Genomic DNA, 17,408 nt, shown 5'->3' on the forward strand with positions numbered 1-17,408 from the left:
AAGCGAAAATAAATATAAAACAACCGTTCAAGAACTTTTATTTTGAAAACCGCTACAGCGTTTACCTTATTTTGAAATGTATTATCGTTGCTGGCTTTACATATTATCTATAACCAATATCGTTTTAACGAATTTCAGACCTGGACTCTATTGCAAACTGCTTTAGGTCCTTGATAACTAAACTTCCCCTAGTGTAATTAGACGTGTTGGTGTCATTTTAGGAGTGGATGTACAAGAAGCCTGTTTGAGCTGTAGGATGCTGTACTCTAAAGGCTGTCAGAGTCCACTGGACAATAAACACGATCTTCAGTCCAGTCGGATTTTCATTGCCGTCTAAATGAAACCGATTAACTGAAGGTTTAGTATTTGCGGTAAGAAGATTTTCTGCTTTACTTTGGTCAGCACGACCCTCCTGTTTACATCTGCATGTCTGCAACCAGCTAATACTGTCACATTAGCTAAATGAACCTTCATGATTAAAACATGCCTGCTGAAAAACATAAACCAGCCTATGGTGGTTTCCTGGTTTTAGTTGGTGTTCCAGTGTCCTCAGGCAGTTTTCTTGGCTGGTTTTAAAGGAGTTTTGCACACTTTTCAGCTGGTCTGACTGAGAGACCAGCTAAACACCTGCTTGGCCATGGTGGGAAACCAGGTCGACCAGTTTGTACAGACTGTTAGACCACCTTTAACCAGCTACCATGACCCAAAACAGATTTTCCAGCTAAATTTTGTTTAAATCCAGATGCGTTACTTTCTACTGGAATTTGAGATTAGAGAACAGAAACATCAACCTATTAGTTTAGGTGATAATTAAAAAGAAGAAATTATAAAATAATAGTAATAATATCACAGGAATGTCTTGTAAATAAAACTATAAACTATATTATTGTCCTTCCCAAATATTTCTTTAGGTTGTGCACAAGAAGATGAAAGCTAACATGTTAAAGAAAAAAAAGAAAATAACCAAACAGCTGCAAAATGTTGATGAAGAGCCGTTGCCATCAAATAGTGATGACATCAGTATCGACATGGATAAAACCAAAACATCTAATAACACTCAGGACTGTGTTATGGACGCCTGTCCCGAGGTCACACAGATGAGAACAGAACAAGAAGAGCTGGAGGCTTTGGGAGTCCTAACTGTGTCATCTGAACAACACCAACAACAGAAGCAACAGCCTCATCCTCCTGCTTTCAGAGCATTCATTCCAAAGACAGAACCAGACTGTGTCCCCTTAAACCCACCCAGTTTTCAGATCAAAACTGAGCCTGGCATTTATGAAGTGCTGCAGAGAGAGTCTGCCTTGATTGTGAAGGAGGAAGTGAAGCTTGAGACACCAGATGAAAACTCTGTGGGTGCTTCTGGCCTGGAGAAAAACTCAGGTAATTAATTTATTTAATATGCCTTGGTCTTATAAATTAAGTGAAGTGACATGAAGGCCAAGTATGGTAACCCATACTCGGAATTTGTCCTCTGCATTTAACCCATCCAAGTTAGTGCACACACATTAGGAGCAGTGAGTACCGAACACACACACACACACTGCAAACCGTGGACTCACACACCCGGAGCAGTGGGCAGCCATTCGCTGCGGCACCCGGGGAGTGATTGGGGGATTAGTGCCTTGCTCAAGCGCACCTTAGTCGTGGGTATTAAGGGTGGAAGAGAGTGCTGTTCATTCACTCCAACACCTACATTTTCCTACCGGTATTGAGAATCAAACCTGCAACCTTCGGGTTACAAGTCTGACTTTCTAGACATGCGTGAAAATTCAAGAGAATTACTGTAGTTTTGAATTTTGATTTTATTTCTGTTTTATTTTTGTCCTTTTATTTTAGTTTAGTTTAGCTGTTGTAGTATTTATTATTTTTATTTTAATAGTAATTATTTTAGTATTTTTACGCTGCCAAAGTTAGTGTGTGGTAAATGATATCATTTAAATAGTGTTATATGGTGGCGTATTCGTGTTTAATGAAGGCAGGTTATATAATTTGCCCATAACAATATATTCTGTATCAAAAACTGATACCTATAATGTAAATATTTAATTTATGTAAGCAATAAGGTACTCAAGGTACCTTATTGTTTTTATAAAACGGTTACCAGACAATACAAATATTAAAGCCAAAAATATGTATCAATGCAACTTTCATGAAGTAAACTTTCAATAAAAGCCTTTCTTCCGCCGAAAAAAATAGTCCCTGACCGTGAACATCAACAGAAGTTACATTATTACGCCATTAGATGGCGGCAAAGACTGTCTTTATGAGTGTGTCAGTCAGTAGAGAAGACTTTTACATTGAAAAGACTGAATTGTTGTGAACACGGAACAAGACGCAACTGACAAATGCTTTGACTAGCGCTGTCAGTCACGGGAAAAACCCTTAACTGTTAAAAGGACAAGATAATACATCGGACATTTAAACAGATGTTTTATTATGAACATAGGACTGACCTGAATTATCTGAATGCAGGTAATAAACTCGCTCACTCGATCTCTTTCTCACAACACTCTTCTACATAATACAGTAAGCTTCAATGAACAATATCAATTGAGAACAAACAGTTTACGTTGCTAAAAGTGGTTGCTAAGGGTGTTGTGTAGTGATACACAGAACCATTGGGTTAAGCAATCATAGCTGTGTTTTATCGTGAATAAAACACGGCTATTGACCAATCAGAATCAAGGACAGGAACTAACCATTTTATAAAATGACAATAAATAACAGTTGAGTTAATCATTTTATTTAGAAATTGCTTTTAAATAAATAAAAGTTAATAAGAGTTACATTTATGTATATTATTTTATTTCCAGTTCCTTCAATTCTACATATTTTTATTACACATTACACATTTAGTTCTTGTTAACATTAAAAACACTTCCTGTTAGTGGTATATCCCTGTTTAATGAAGGTTATACAATTTGCCCTGTATCAAAAACTGATACCAACTGTATAAATATTTACTTTTTATAATTAAGTTGAACGATAGTTGGATTATAATGAATAAAAATAAATTTAACATTTATTTCAAAAGAAAATATAAACAAAAAATATACATTTATTTGTGTCCTTTTTTGTGATTTTAGAAAATGTATTAAATTTAGTTTCAGGTCTTCCAGTTATATATGTTTATGTCTATGTTTTTGTTGTTGTTTTCATTACCATTAATAACATTGCTTGTTAATTGATTTGAGATCATAACCTAAACCTAAGAAGACTTGACATTTTTGTTTTTTTCCTTTCACAGCTTCTTCCTCCCTGGTTTTTCCTTGCCCCCATTGCTCTGTGACTTTCACTGAGTTTACATACCTGGACAAACACCTCAAATGGTGCCATCAAAGTGAATATCTGGCATGGGTAAAAAACCACAAAGTCTACAACTGCTCTAAAATATCCTCTGGGATGCTCAGCTGCTCGATGTGTCACTATTGGTTCTTCTCTCAGACGCAGTTGGAGACCCACATGCGCAAGGCACACCTTCCCACGCCCAAACCCACCCGAAAGCGCTACACCTGCCCGCAGTGTGATCGTAGCTTCGATTACATCGGTAACCTGCAAAACCACTGCCGCAGATGCCATGGCTTAGCCACGGTGTGTAAAGATGGACATATTAGCTGTGCCGCATGCGGTAAAAGCTTTGCCGGAGTCTGGGGTCTCGGACCACATCGCTGCCACGAGGACGAGATGAAACCCAAAGTGGATGTCGACGAACCCATTTGCACGGACCGTGGCTACTTGTGCCGAGATTGTGGCAAGAACTGCTCTACGCTTCAGTGTCTGACGATACACAAACGCACTCACACGGGCGAGAAGCCGTTCGTCTGCGAAGACTGCGGCCGTAGGTTTCATGATATGGGGAGTCTGCGGAAGCATAAAGTCATCCATACGGGAATCCGGCCTTACAAATGCCCCGAATGCGATAAAGAGTTTGCCAGGATGGCCCACCTTAGATGCCATCTGCGAACCCACACTGGGGAAAGGCCGTACCAGTGCCCCCAGTGCGGGATGAGATTCAGCCACTTATCGACGCTTCGTATCCACCAAGAAGTTCACTCTAAGGAAAAAGCATTTCCGTGCCCCGACTGCGGCAAAACATTCTCAGCGCTAAGGTACGTGAAGGTCCACCAAAGAGCGCACAACTCAGAGCGAATGTTGCAGTGCAGAGAGTGCACAAAGACATTTTCACGGGAGGACGTGCTGAAGAAACACCTGCGCATTCACACGGGAGAACGGCCATACTTCTGCAACGTCTGCAGCAAGCGTTTCGTCCGTATACAGCACCTGAAAAACCACATGCGCACGCACACCGGCGAGAAACCGTACCGCTGCGAGCAGTGCGGCTCCAGTTACGCCCAGTCTGGCGATTTGACCAAACACATAAGGAGACACACAGGGGAAAAACCCTACGCCTGTTCTGACTGCGACCGCCGCTTCAACAACTCAGGCGACCTGAGCAAGCACAGGCGCAGTCACACGGGCCACAGACCCTACAAGTGTACGGAGTGCGGGAAAAGTTTTCTTCTGCCCCAGCACCTGAAGTTACACAAACAAACGCACACGGGCGAGAGGCCTTACAGCTGCCCGCGGTGTCTCCGCACCTTCACTCGCTCGCACCATCTTTCTCAACACATGGAAAAGCACATTTGAGGATAAGAGTTCTGCACCATAAAATGATTGGGTGTTTTTTGATGAATTGGAAAGTAGTTTACTTAAAAAGTAAATGAATCCAGATGCATTGTCTTCCTTTCTGGACTGCCCTTAAAGGTTTAGCATATAGTTATTTTGCATGCTCAACTCCACTGGAGACATTAAATGAATAGAATTAATGCCTTATTAGTTCACTTTCAAATTAACATTACCCCAAGCTTTACTCACCCTCAAGCCATCCTAGGTGTATATGTCTTTCTTCTTTCTGATGAGCACAATCTGAGATATATTAAATATCCTGACGAATCCAAGCTTTATAATGGCAGTGAGCGATACCAATGAGTATAAGCTTAAGAAAGCGCTTCCATCCACATCCATCCATCATAAACATACTCCACACATCTCCGGGGGGTTAATAAAGTCTTTCTGAAGTGAAGCGATGTGTTTGTGTGAAAAAATATCCATATTTAACAAGTTATGAAGTAAAATATCTAGCTTCTGCCAGACTGCCTTCCGTATTCAACTTATGAAGAAAGTGTAAAACTCTCGCTGTTCAAAAAGCTTACACTATGTCCTACGCCTTCCCTTTTCAACTTACGGAAAAAGCTTAAATGACGTGACGCCATCTCTGTTTTTTCATAATTTTTTTTTTTTTTTTACACAAACACATCGCTTCACTTCAGAAGGCCTTTATTAACACCCCGGAGCTGTGTGGAGTATGTTTTGCTTTGGATGGAGGCACTTTCTTGAGCTTCATATTCATTGTTTCCTGTTTACTGCCATTATAAAGCTCGGAATGCGTCAGGATATTTATTAATATTTCTCAGATTGTGTTCATCAGAAAGAAGAAAGTCATACACACCTAGGATGGCTTGAGGGTGAGTAAAGCTTGGGGTAATTTTCATTCGAAAGTGAACTAATCCTTTAAATCTGGAAAACAAAAAACAAACAGTGCTTTGACTTTAATGTATCTATTTAAAGGTGCAGGCAGCACTAGCAGTGCAGATTAAATTGTAAAATAATTTAAAGAAACTGTTGGTTCATAACAATGAACGAGGATGTGACTTCTACTTCATTTGTTTAAAAAGACTGCTGTGGCATAATAATAATCTATGAGCTTTATTATGGAAGCATTTAATGGCTGCATCTATAAATTGAGGTCAAAATTTCTCTTTTTGCTCAACACTCAACGCATCTGAAATATGATGAAACGATGAATGAGGCAGAAAGGTACAGAATGTTTTATTTCTGTTTCTACATATGTATTGCCAACTAAGTGTAAGCAGTTTGTTTGTTAATATAAAAGTGACATTATGCACTTTTGCCTCATATTCATCTTTTAATATTTTCAGATGCCTTGTATACTGCAAAAAAGCAATTTTGTCTCTGCTATCCTAATGCTTTATGGAGGGCACTGTATATCTACCTTTGTGTGTTGAATTTTCATCAAGTAAATACTGTAATGGGTTGGTTATTTTACAGTTTATTGTTGTAGCTGATCCTAAATTCCTTCCATTTAGTGTTAATGTTCAATGCCAAAGTATTTTGAGGGTAAGATAATTTAATAATTATTATTGTGGCTTGTTAAGATGAAAGTAATTTTACATGTATGCATTGAAGCACTGATAACTTGATCATACTGATGTAAATCAGTATGAAGCTCTAAGATATAAGTTCCTAATTTTTCAATTAATTTTGAAATATATGACTTGTGCTCACTAAAACTTTACTACTAAACCTGGTTTCGTCATTGTATTGGCTTGTACTGTGCATCTGAAACTGTATTCTTATCTTAAATAAACAGTAAAATACAATATTGTAACCATGGCCGTTTTGTCTAAAACATTGTCTTTCCTTCTCAGCTTGTGCAGAGACTACCAAAGCATTGTCGCAGTCTGTGAAAACGCTTAAAGCCAATAGATGGATCACTTGGTCAAAGGGTCCAAACAGGTCTGCTTCAGTCAATGTTGGGGGAATAGCCCTATTATTTTTATGTCTGCGATTACGAGGACAGCAGCGTGACTGGTGCACCGACACAGATAACAAAGATGTATTTAGGGCTAAATAATATTGAGTCTACCTTTGTTTAAAGCTGGAATCAATACTTCTTAAAGCATGTCCATTTTTCATTTAGCAAGCCTCTTGTCTGAGAGGAGGGTCAGGGAGATGTATGGAAGGGAGCGTCTTTTAATTCTCTCTGTTGCTGTAGTATAATAATAATTGTCAGAACAAGCACGGCTCCTAAAGATCGGGTGATAGGGAGGTGAGCCACGCACAAAATTAATAGATTTTGAAAATTGAGACAGATTATGTGACATGTCCCCCCCTCCCCCCCTCCCTCACATGATTTTCTTGTCTTACAGGGTACAGACAGAAATGACCATTGGAGACAGAGTATCATGGGTAAAGTTTTTGGATACACTCTCCAAATGTAGATTTTGTATTTTAATGGCTAAATCAGTCACTCTATAGAAACTGTACATTTTTATAAATTGCAACAAATGTTTCAATTTGGTAGCAGTTCCTCCTATGGGGCACCAGGGGGAAACAGATATCTGTCGATGTGTGCTTTTGGGAATTAGGATGTGCTTTGGTGCCATCTGTCTCTGTCCTGTGCTTCTCACTCTTCCCACAGTGAGACAGCCTGCTGGGTTACTTGACACAAACAAGTGAAACAGCATAACGGCTTCTAATGCGTAACATGTAATCCTCTTTGCGCTACTCCCTCGTCTCCGTGTCAAATTATGATTATAAAATCAAACTTTTTCCACACAGAACGCGTTTTTGCGTTCCGCTGCGCTGCTTTTACATAGTTTTTCCAAGTAAACATGCGCTAGACGGACCTTTTTGACTGTCGAGACAGGCGTAGCTGCATGTCGGAGTAATGGGGGTGCTGAAAGGTGAATTGCTATAGCAAAAACTGACCTCTAACCCTACCCCACATACTAACAGGCAGCTTTCACGACCAGTTGTAAAGACCTTTCGGCACGCCCCTACCTTTCGTCACATCCGTTTCTCCAACCTGCAGATAATCATGGCTGTATCCGAAAGCTTAAAAATGCTGCCTTTGAAAGATGCATTCAAAGGTACGAAGGCATCGAGGCACGTCTGAATCCAGTGTTAGCTTCACTTCCTGTCTCATGAGATGCCTTCATCTGATCGATTTTTGAAGGCAGCATAGATGTATCCTTCGATGCCTTTGATATCCCACAATCCTGTGCGTTCCATTCTGTGACAGTTGAGCAAAAAAACAAAGATGGCATCTGAAAGCTGCGGTTGGTAATATACATTTTTGACCAATGTTTTCCACGTTTTCTAGTGAGAAATTCCTGTTATCGTAATTAAATGTTCGCTTGATTATCATTAAAACTCTCTCTATTTAGTTGTAGATTATTAACCTGTTAGCATTCCACTGTACCGCCTGCAGTACACATACCTTTTAAACGAGACCAAAACCATGCATATACTCCAAATAGTTCAAAAACAGCATGCAATTTACTTTGGGTATGCATTTTAGGCATATTTAACAGGAATACTAAGAGGTTAAACAGTTACACTGCCTCAGAAGTCTGTCCAAAATCAGTTTTGTAAGGTGCCTTCATGCGCAATCGCTGCCTGCAAAGTCATTGCCTGATAGGGCAGCGAGGCAACAAGTCAGCTGCCAAAGGTTTTGGACGCAGCTCACATTCCGAGGTCTCCCGAATGAGGGCTGCAGTTTTAAGAAGCCGACTTTTCTTTTTTTTTTTTTTTTTGTTGCACTGCATCTTGTGTTTTTACATGCAAGAATGCCATTTGTGTGAACGGCTCCTTAAAGTTACCATGAAATGAAAATAGACAATTCTTTTGTTTTTTTTAAATAGAATATGTAAGTATTTTTTATTATAAAGTATTTATCCATGCACATCATTATTTTTTAAAAATTCATGTTCCCTCATAATCTTTAATCAAAAAACGTCCCCCTCCCTTTTACAACTACTCTTCTCTTCTCTGATGACGTGTTTACTGGCGCGAGGGTGGGACAACATGTCACTCACATGAGATCACAGCAATAGCAAACCACAATCAATTCCCGATGGACAAAACATGTCCCAACCTACATTTTTTTCAGATATACGTTACAATAGGAATGAAAATACTATTGCAGCTTCTGTTTCATGCCAACTTTAAGGCTGTAATACGCTACACTTTTAAAATCTGAACAGATTTTAAAACATAGGCATCATACACTTGCTGACGTTGTAAATGTTTACAGAAAAACTGAACATCATTCACTAAATGACCAAGGTTACACACTACCAGACTTTCGAGTCGTTCCATACACACAAAAAAACTCACGTAGAAAAAAATCAGCTCAATATATCAAGCATGTTTGAGATTCTCCGACTGGAGTCTGAAGCTAAAAAGTCTGTACCCATCATACACTACACGATTTTCTGACTGCCCAAAATCTGCAGACTCGTGCTGACTTTCGGCAGAGGCGTAAAGAGCACCTGAAAACCATACTTGAGTAAAAGTACAGATACCTTACAGCAAAAATGACTCCATTACAAGTTACAAGTCATCAATTCCAACACGACTTGAGTAAAAGTCTTAGAGTATCTGATTTTAAAAGTACTTTAAAAATTTAGGCTCAAAGATGCACTAGTCCTCAACACCTGAGAGAAATGGCAGTGAAAATAAGAAACAATTGATTTGTAAGATGAGAAAGCATGTTTATTTTCTAAAATCAAAATAAAACTGAACACCTCCATATTGCAATAAATCAAGGTCGACACAAACTTCTAAACGTCTACAAACTCTCAAGTCTCAGTTAAGCTCAAGTGCACAAAAAGGCCATAAGTAAACCAATATCCTTCAAAAAGGTCTTGTTAATATAGTGGATAAATAAAATAATGTTAAGTAAAATTAAATAGTCAAAGCCTACTTGCACTGGATGTGCTTGTATCTGCCTCATCACCAGCTGCAGTCATGATCTCATCTCCTAAATCAAACACCTGCGATTCAGCTTCTACCTGCTAATGTACTCGCATTCACTTAAAGTAGCCTTGTTGACAAGTTTGTGTGAGTAAGGGCAAAACGCACAAGATATAGTACCTTTAATGCCCTTAGATGGCAATATTGCTTCTTTATAGCAGAAACAAACTGCTGCGGAAAAAGTTAGGTGCCATGAAAAATGTAATGTGTAATTGCATTACTCATCACAAATGTATTGGAGTAAAAAGTACATTTACTTGTTCAAAAATGTAGTTAAGTAGAGAGTAAAAGTTTCTAATATCTTTGATACTCAGTACAACTACAAATTAGCCAAAAAGATACTTAAGTACATTAACTAATTACAACAAATACTTTACACCTCTGACTTTCGGCAACTAGACAAATCAGGGTGAAAGTCATTTAGCATATTCCAGCCTTTAGTTCGCTACATACTGTGGTAACAAATGTGTCGACTTATTTTCTGTGATCATAGTTTAAACTTTAACCTCTGGTATGACCTATGTTCTTTTTGTAAAATGCTCCATCAACGTTCAGTGCTGAAACTCTAATACCCTTATTTACAGGCTGTTTTCTGACTGACCATCTCTAGAATACTCTAAAATTGAATTACTTCAATGTTGAATTAAATAAGAGCCCTCTTGCACATTTTTTTCCTATATCCAATTTTTTATATGTAATTCCAACAATCCAATTTTCTCCATATTTTCTCTCAATACTCTTGTCAATTTGCTGAAGGAACACATTGTTGGCTTTGGTGTGCCGGTGTCACAGTGTCGTCTCGCTGCAGTGGTTTTGGCGCTTGTTGGCCTCAGAGGTCAGTGTGTGGGAAGAGCCGGCGGCTTTCGGGGTCTTGAGGGGGCTTTAGGGCGGCTGCGTCTGTGTCCCATTGGGCTCAGCCAAGCCCAAATCCACTTCTCTCATTCATGAAAGGGTTACAACAGAGGTCAAATCACCACTTTCCACTCCCTGCGAATAACACAAGCCGTGCGTGAGGGATGGTTTATGTAGGCGTAGATGAAACTGTGTATTTTAGGTGGGGTTTTTTTTTTGGTCATGGTACTTTCTTGGCACGTATTAAGTGCAGAAAATGTGCCTGAAAGCTCAGGCGAACAAAAGACTGAGAAATGATGCTGTGAGTTTTGCTTAGGGGAGGCTGGTTAGCACAGAAAACGAGTAAGGTCAGCGCTGTCAAACTCAAAATGAGGAGCTTCTCATTTTCGATTAACGTCACTGTGCACATCTTTTAATCTGTTGTGTGGCTCCTAGCGCTAGCGTTCCTTGTATCCCCAAATCTACAATCCACAACTGCTCCATTTTTCCCCTCCTTACTACTTCTCCCCAGTCCACCCTCTTGTCCTAACCTTTGGCTCTGGGTGTCTGTTTAGCACAGGGATAGAGATGTGGAGGGTGAGGGAGACTGACAGTGTGCGCTCCCCTACTCAGTAAATATGAACTGCACCCAACAGACAGCCTCATTTATCACAAGGGAAAGAGCGCGGGAGGGAAGGAGAGAGAGCGGGAAAAGGGATAACCGGCTGGGACGATGTGGCCTCAGCGAGCACGAAGAGAGCGTGGGGATGAGAGACATGAGAGTAAGGAGGGGAAGACAAGAATAACACAACAACTCGAGCAAGTGCGGGAGGAGAAAGAAGATAAGCAGACGTGATGTTTAAAGGAGTCAAATAGTGGGATCAAAAGAATGTAGTTAGAAGAGAGAAGGTGTGGAGAAAAGATGCAGGCCTTTTGAAATACTGTGAGTGAAGAAGAAAGAGCAGAGACCTGACAGTACGACCAGATCAAGTGCTTAAAATCAAAAAGCATTTGTGATAATTCTGTAGGTCTGAGCAGATCATAAGAGAATAGGGCAAAGTAAATGTAAGCGAGACAGAAAGGTGTGCTTGGGGTCGGTGTAATGAATAAATCTCATTTTGATCTGCAGTGAATGAACTTATTAACGGATCACAACCTGTAATCTGGCTGTGAGTGTGGATCTTGACAACTCTGCTCCAGTTGATAAGGCTTTAATCCTCAGTGCTGTATACAGGTACTGACCACAGAGACCAAAGGTGACTGAGCTTAAGATGCTCACTTCAGAGTCATTATGGCCTGTGCTCAGTCAGACACTACTACTCGCTTCCGAGTGCTGTCGCAAATTAAAGGTAAAAGAACACAGTAGTTTGTGATCATTTCTGCATGTGTTGTTGTACGAGTGTCAACTGCATAATGAAGCTATGTGCACTATTTTTTGTAAATATTTTTTTATATAACAGGCTTTTCCTTCAACCTCATATCATTTTCAACTCATTTCTACATGCATAATCTATATCTATCTATCTATCTATCTATCCAATTTTTCAGGTAAATTGTTAAAGGGTTAGTTAACACAAAAATGAAAATTCTGTCATTTATTACTCACCCTCATGTCGTTCCACACCCGTAAGACCTTCGCTCATCTTCAGAACACAAATTAAGATATTTTTGATGAAATCTGAGAGGTATATGACTCGTCCATAGACAGCAATATAATCAACACGTTCAAGATCCAGAAAGGTAGTAAAGACATTGTTAAAACAGTCGACATGACTGCAGTGGTTCAACCTTCATTTTATAAATCGACGAGAATATTTTTTGTTTGCAAAAATGGCAAAAATAACGACTTTATTCAACAGTCTCTTCTCTTCCCTGTCATTATCCTTACATAGTTGCTGCTGTAAACACAGTGAAGGCTTCCATGTTTCCGTCCGAATGCCGGCTCAGTATTGGCCAAAGCTGATCACGTCAGCAGCACGACGCATGCGTGTGATTCTGACTAAGGAGCCGGCCAATAATGAGTTAGCGTTCTGACGTAGAACCTGGAAGCGCTGGAGGTAGACAACGAATGAGAATGACACAGAACAGAAAATGTTTTTGAATAAATTCATTATTTTTGTTTCGTTTTTGCGCACAAAAAGTATTCTCGTTGCTTCGTAACATTAAATGGTTAGTTCACCCAAAAATGAAAATAATGTCATTTATTACTCACTCTCATGTCGTTCCACACCCGTAAGACCTTCATTCATCTTCGGAACACAAATTAAGATATTTTTGATTAAATCCGATGGCTCAGTGAGGCCTGCATTCACAGCAATGTCATTTCCTCTCTCAAGATCCATAAAGGTACTAAAAACATATTTAAAACAGTTCATGCGAGTTTAGTAGTTCTACCTTAATGTTATAAAGCGACGAGAATATTTTTGTGCGCCAAAAAAACAAAATAACGACTTTTCAACAATATAGTGATGGGCCGATTTCAAAAAACTGCTTCGGAGCTTTGCGAATCGAATCAGTGATTCGGTGCGCCAAAGTCACATGATTTCAGCAGTTTAGCCATTGGATAGGAGATCCGAGTCACTGATGCAATTCGTAGAACAACATGAGGGTGAGTAATAAATGACATTATTTTCATTTTTGGGTGAACTAACCCTTTAAGGTTGAACCACTGCAGTCACATCGACTGTTTTGACGATGTCTTTAGTACCTTTCTGGACCTTGAAAGTGTTTCTTATATTTCTGTCTATGGACGAGTCATTCACCTCTCGGATTTCATCAAAAATATCTTAATTTGTGTTCCGAAGATGAACGAAGGTCTTACGGGTGTGGAACGACATGAGGGTGAGTAATAAATGACAGAATTTTCATTTTTGGATGAACTAACCCTTTAAGGTGACATGTTATTATGCTATATTGCTAGATTATTTGTCTAAAAAAAAACTTGCTAAAATACCGCACAAGCATATTTATTTGCTGTACTTAATATTTTAGTGTGGTTTATCACCAGCTACTTTATTGATTTCAGCCTAAACAACATAAATATTTATCTTATGAAGCAACAAACTTCAGATCTGTATTTAAATTTCTGATTTATTTTTGGATCAGAGCCTGAACAATATTTAGGATTATTCTGTGATATTCTAAACTAATTTGTGTGCATATGGTAATCACAGCCTATATCATGTAGTTAATATCCTTTTCAGGAACACCTTTTAAAAGGGTTGGAATAGTTGTAATTAAGGGCTCCTGTAATGAACTAGGCCTGAGTAGACTAATATCCCATAATTGGCACTAATAGCTGCTAACTCAAAGCCAATTGTTTGCCAATAAGAACCTTGTACATTGCCCTCTAGTCTTCGTTATGGTCAGTATCTGACCTCTGCATTCCCAAAGACTAAAGGACAGATTTCATTCATATTTGCATTTAGCTTTTTCCCCTTCACACTCAAGACTAATTGAAAAGACTGAGCGTATATGCAATTCTGCAACAAATACATAAATAATCATTTTTTACTAACATACAGACTGCTAATAATTTAGATCAGGGAAGTTAAGAAACTACAATTTGGATAAATGTTTCAAAATTAAAATATACAAGATGACTCTGTCCAACAATTTGAATGATTTCAATAGCTTCACAAAGTAAACATCATAAAATTATTTAAAAAATATTATTATGGTTCTATATTTATGTTGTTGTAAGACCAATAGTTTATACAATATGCAACGGCGGTCTCTGCTCCATCTCTATCCACCAAGGAGTACTAGGCCTGAAAAAGGCTGAAGACTCTTGACATAGATGGGATAAGAAATAGGAATGATAGTACTGTAGGCTGTTTGTAGTTCTACTGCAGAGTTTCTGTTGACTTATGCCACTGCTTGCTACACATTGTTATGTTACAGTATGAGCTGAAAGGCTTCAAGCAGGTCTATAAATTAAATCAAGGCCACGATAAGGAAATTGACAGAGAGAGTAGTGCCCCAATGAAAGCAATTGGATGCTCGTAAAACGATCCCTGGTGGGCCCTCTATATCTCTTTCCTCGCTGTGCATCCTCCACTTTTCCTCTTGTCATTCCTTCTTTTCCCAACACCTCACTTAGCTCTTATACACTCTACCTTGTTAAATTTCCCAGTGCTGTTCTTTTCGTTGTGTTAATTTCCATCCTATTTTAATACCTACATCTCTTTCCTTTTCTCCTTTCTGTGTTGATTGGCTTTTCTCTCTTTTTCATGTTTTTTCTCTTACTCACTATTTCTCTCAGACTCTTTCTCTGTCTGAACCCCCACTCCATGGAGAGACAGGAGAGGGGAAAGATGATGTGTGACAGTTGCTATATTTCGATCTTCTGTCAGTGAGATTAATATTGACACAGTGTGTATCTTACCAGAGGCCTGTTGACTGTGTACGTTGTGTATTTATTCATTATTCTGGGTTGGGGCATTTTTCTCAAGAATCAGACAATAACTGATGTGTGGACTTAGATAGAGAGAGTATATTGGTGGCCTGAAACGAGTCGATATGGTCACATCTGGGTTTGTCTTAACCATCGTCTTTGTCTCCATGGGGTGGCTGCAAAGTCAAACCTTGTTGTAGTTTCATGGGGTTTGAAACACCTCATGTTTCACTGACAAGCCCTTAGATACGGTCAAAGTTTGTCAGGGAAGATGTACCAGATAATTCAACATTTTGGCTAGGCCTACTTTGTGTGTTTAAATGATCCAGCTGTGAATGGATTCGGTGGTTCTAGTTATAGGATCAACCGATCAATTGTTTCAGCATAATTATGTTGAATGTACTTTGGCTTTTGAAGAAAACTTGCCCAAATGTCCCCTTAATTTTTATTTTAATGAAAATAGTGTTTCTGACATTTTTTAATTTTAATATTATGCTAGTATTCCTATATTATTCAGTTTAATTTTACCAATTGGTCTGTAAGAGTTCCAAGAAATTGTAGAAAGGTTTTCTGGAGATAAACAAATAGAAACAAAAGGGGAAAAGAAATAGTACCAGAAGTGCAAGAGCCCAAGGGGGGAAACAGTTGTCGCTGGAGACTTTTATTGACTTTCCCCCCCTCTTCAATCGCACGTGACTGGAGCACGCGCGGGGGCCAACAGATAAATTCACAGAGAGGGGCTGAGGAAGAGAGAGAAATGGGAAAATAAATTACTCTGGAAAGATATGACGATGGGCTACATGCGGCTTTAAATCTAAAAGGGAATTCGCGACACACTCGACCAATTTGTCACTGCGCTTTTTACCCTTCTCTCCATTTCTTTTGGCTAGTTTTTCTTTATTATTTTTCCATGTCTTCAAAACACGTACGATACGTGTGTGTTTTTTCTCTTTTAATGAATAATTATTGGCTGTGTAAAGTAACCTACACATTCTGTTTAAAATAACCCGTTTAATATAGTTTTTATAAAGTAGAAATAGCGCGTAAGGTGCTCGCGAATAGAAGTCGCGTTTGACTGAGGTAACCATAGCAACCGTATACAGCTCAAATATTTTGCATGATGACAAATAGCCTACTTTATAATTATTTTACCTAAATATGCATTTGCATAACAAACTTTTCTATAAACATTCCTTTAAAAAAGTCGACCCGTATAATTCGCACACATTGTGGAGTATTTTGAATGTGTTCCAATTTAAAACTCTTTTTCATTTTGTCCTGTTTGATATGCCAGTTTACAGTTTCTGGAAATATCCATATATCTATCACCCCATTCCAACTGTCTTTCCCTCGATCTCGGATTATGTGTAATACACCGTCATGCCCCACCCCCTATAATATCTATAACAGCCAAAGGAGAGAGGGAAATGAGATGCAACAAGGGAAAAAGAATGAGATGGACTAAAGTGAAGGATAGCTGGAAAAGGGGGAGAGAAAGAATGGAAAAGAGAAAAGAAAGAAAACGCGGTCTTAAAGTATACCCCCCTCTTTTATTTAATTTAGACGCCAGGCGAAAATCGATCCTGCCATTCGATACGCAATCCGAATCAAGGCGAATTAAGCGGGCGGAAATTAACTCTGAAAATATTTTTGATGGAGTGGCTTGTAGTCTCTCGGCCAAATGGACTGCAAAGTGGAACAAATGACAGGGGCCTAGTGGTGGAGACAGCGGCGCTCCATCTTCCATTAGGGCGTAATGGGATAGGTCCAGCCCCCTAGCTCGACTCGGCTGCATTAATCAAAACAGCCTCTATATGAAGATTTATGGTTCTCCCAGCGTCGCCGCTTCACTTCAGCGCCGCTGAAGCCGGAGCCAGTTCTTGTGTGTTTCTCTCTCGCTCGCTCTCTCCCTCTCTCTCTCCCTGTCGCTCTGTTTTACGCTGTGTGTAGGTGTTAGAGAAACCTTCTCCCTCCTTATCTCCTCCTTTTTGTTAGACCTACTAGTGTACTTAAACAGAAATACGTTTCTCGCCTCGGTAATATCGTGTCATCATCCGCGCGAGTATGCGCGGTGTAGGCTATTCCTCATCCTTTTACAATGACGCGGGTCAAAAATTCAAAATTCTACAACATTTTGCGCTAGTAGCTACTTATATTTTTGTCATTAAAGTCTTTCTCTTCATATAGGCAGACTAGCATAAATAATAAATACAGACTTAAACTAAAACACAAGTCTACTAAAATCTCTACCACAACACAATTATGAATTATGCTTTGAATTCTGTGTCATAAAATGTTCTTCAAAAGTTCTCTGAAGGTTCAGCAAAGAACCATTTCCTGTATAGGGTTCTTGAGTTGGTTCTTCATGGTAAAGTACTTGATGGTACATTTATATGTTCTACAGATTAGCCTGTTGGTTTTGGGGTTATTTAAAGTACTTGCATAGCTGGTTAAAAACTGGAGAGAAAGTTTTTGAGGAACTTCTCCAGGCATTGGGCTGTAAAACACTTTTTGTATTTATAGCAGAAACCTTTATTTTCAAGAGAGCACTTGTGAG

General features: G+C 39.1%; 1 protein-coding gene across 1 annotated transcript; it reads left to right on the forward strand.

The window, feature by feature from the left end:
* The first annotated feature begins 62 nt into the window (after positions 1–62).
* On the forward strand, positions 63–6,477 carry LOC127496628 (zinc finger protein 883). The gene is made up of 3 exons (XM_051864255.1): positions 63–371; positions 912–1,383; positions 3,251–6,477. Exons 2-3 carry the CDS (start codon positions 927–929, stop codon positions 4,648–4,650), a joined length of 1,857 nt encoding a protein of 618 aa, XP_051720215.1. The 5' UTR covers positions 63–371; positions 912–926; the 3' UTR covers positions 4,651–6,477.
* The last annotated feature ends 10,931 nt before the right edge of the window (positions 6,478–17,408 follow it).

The sequence above is a fragment of the Ctenopharyngodon idella genome, chromosome 16 (genome assembly GCF_019924925.1).
Source record: "Ctenopharyngodon idella isolate HZGC_01 chromosome 16, HZGC01, whole genome shotgun sequence".
Lineage (NCBI taxonomy): Eukaryota > Metazoa > Chordata > Actinopteri > Cypriniformes > Xenocyprididae > Ctenopharyngodon > Ctenopharyngodon idella.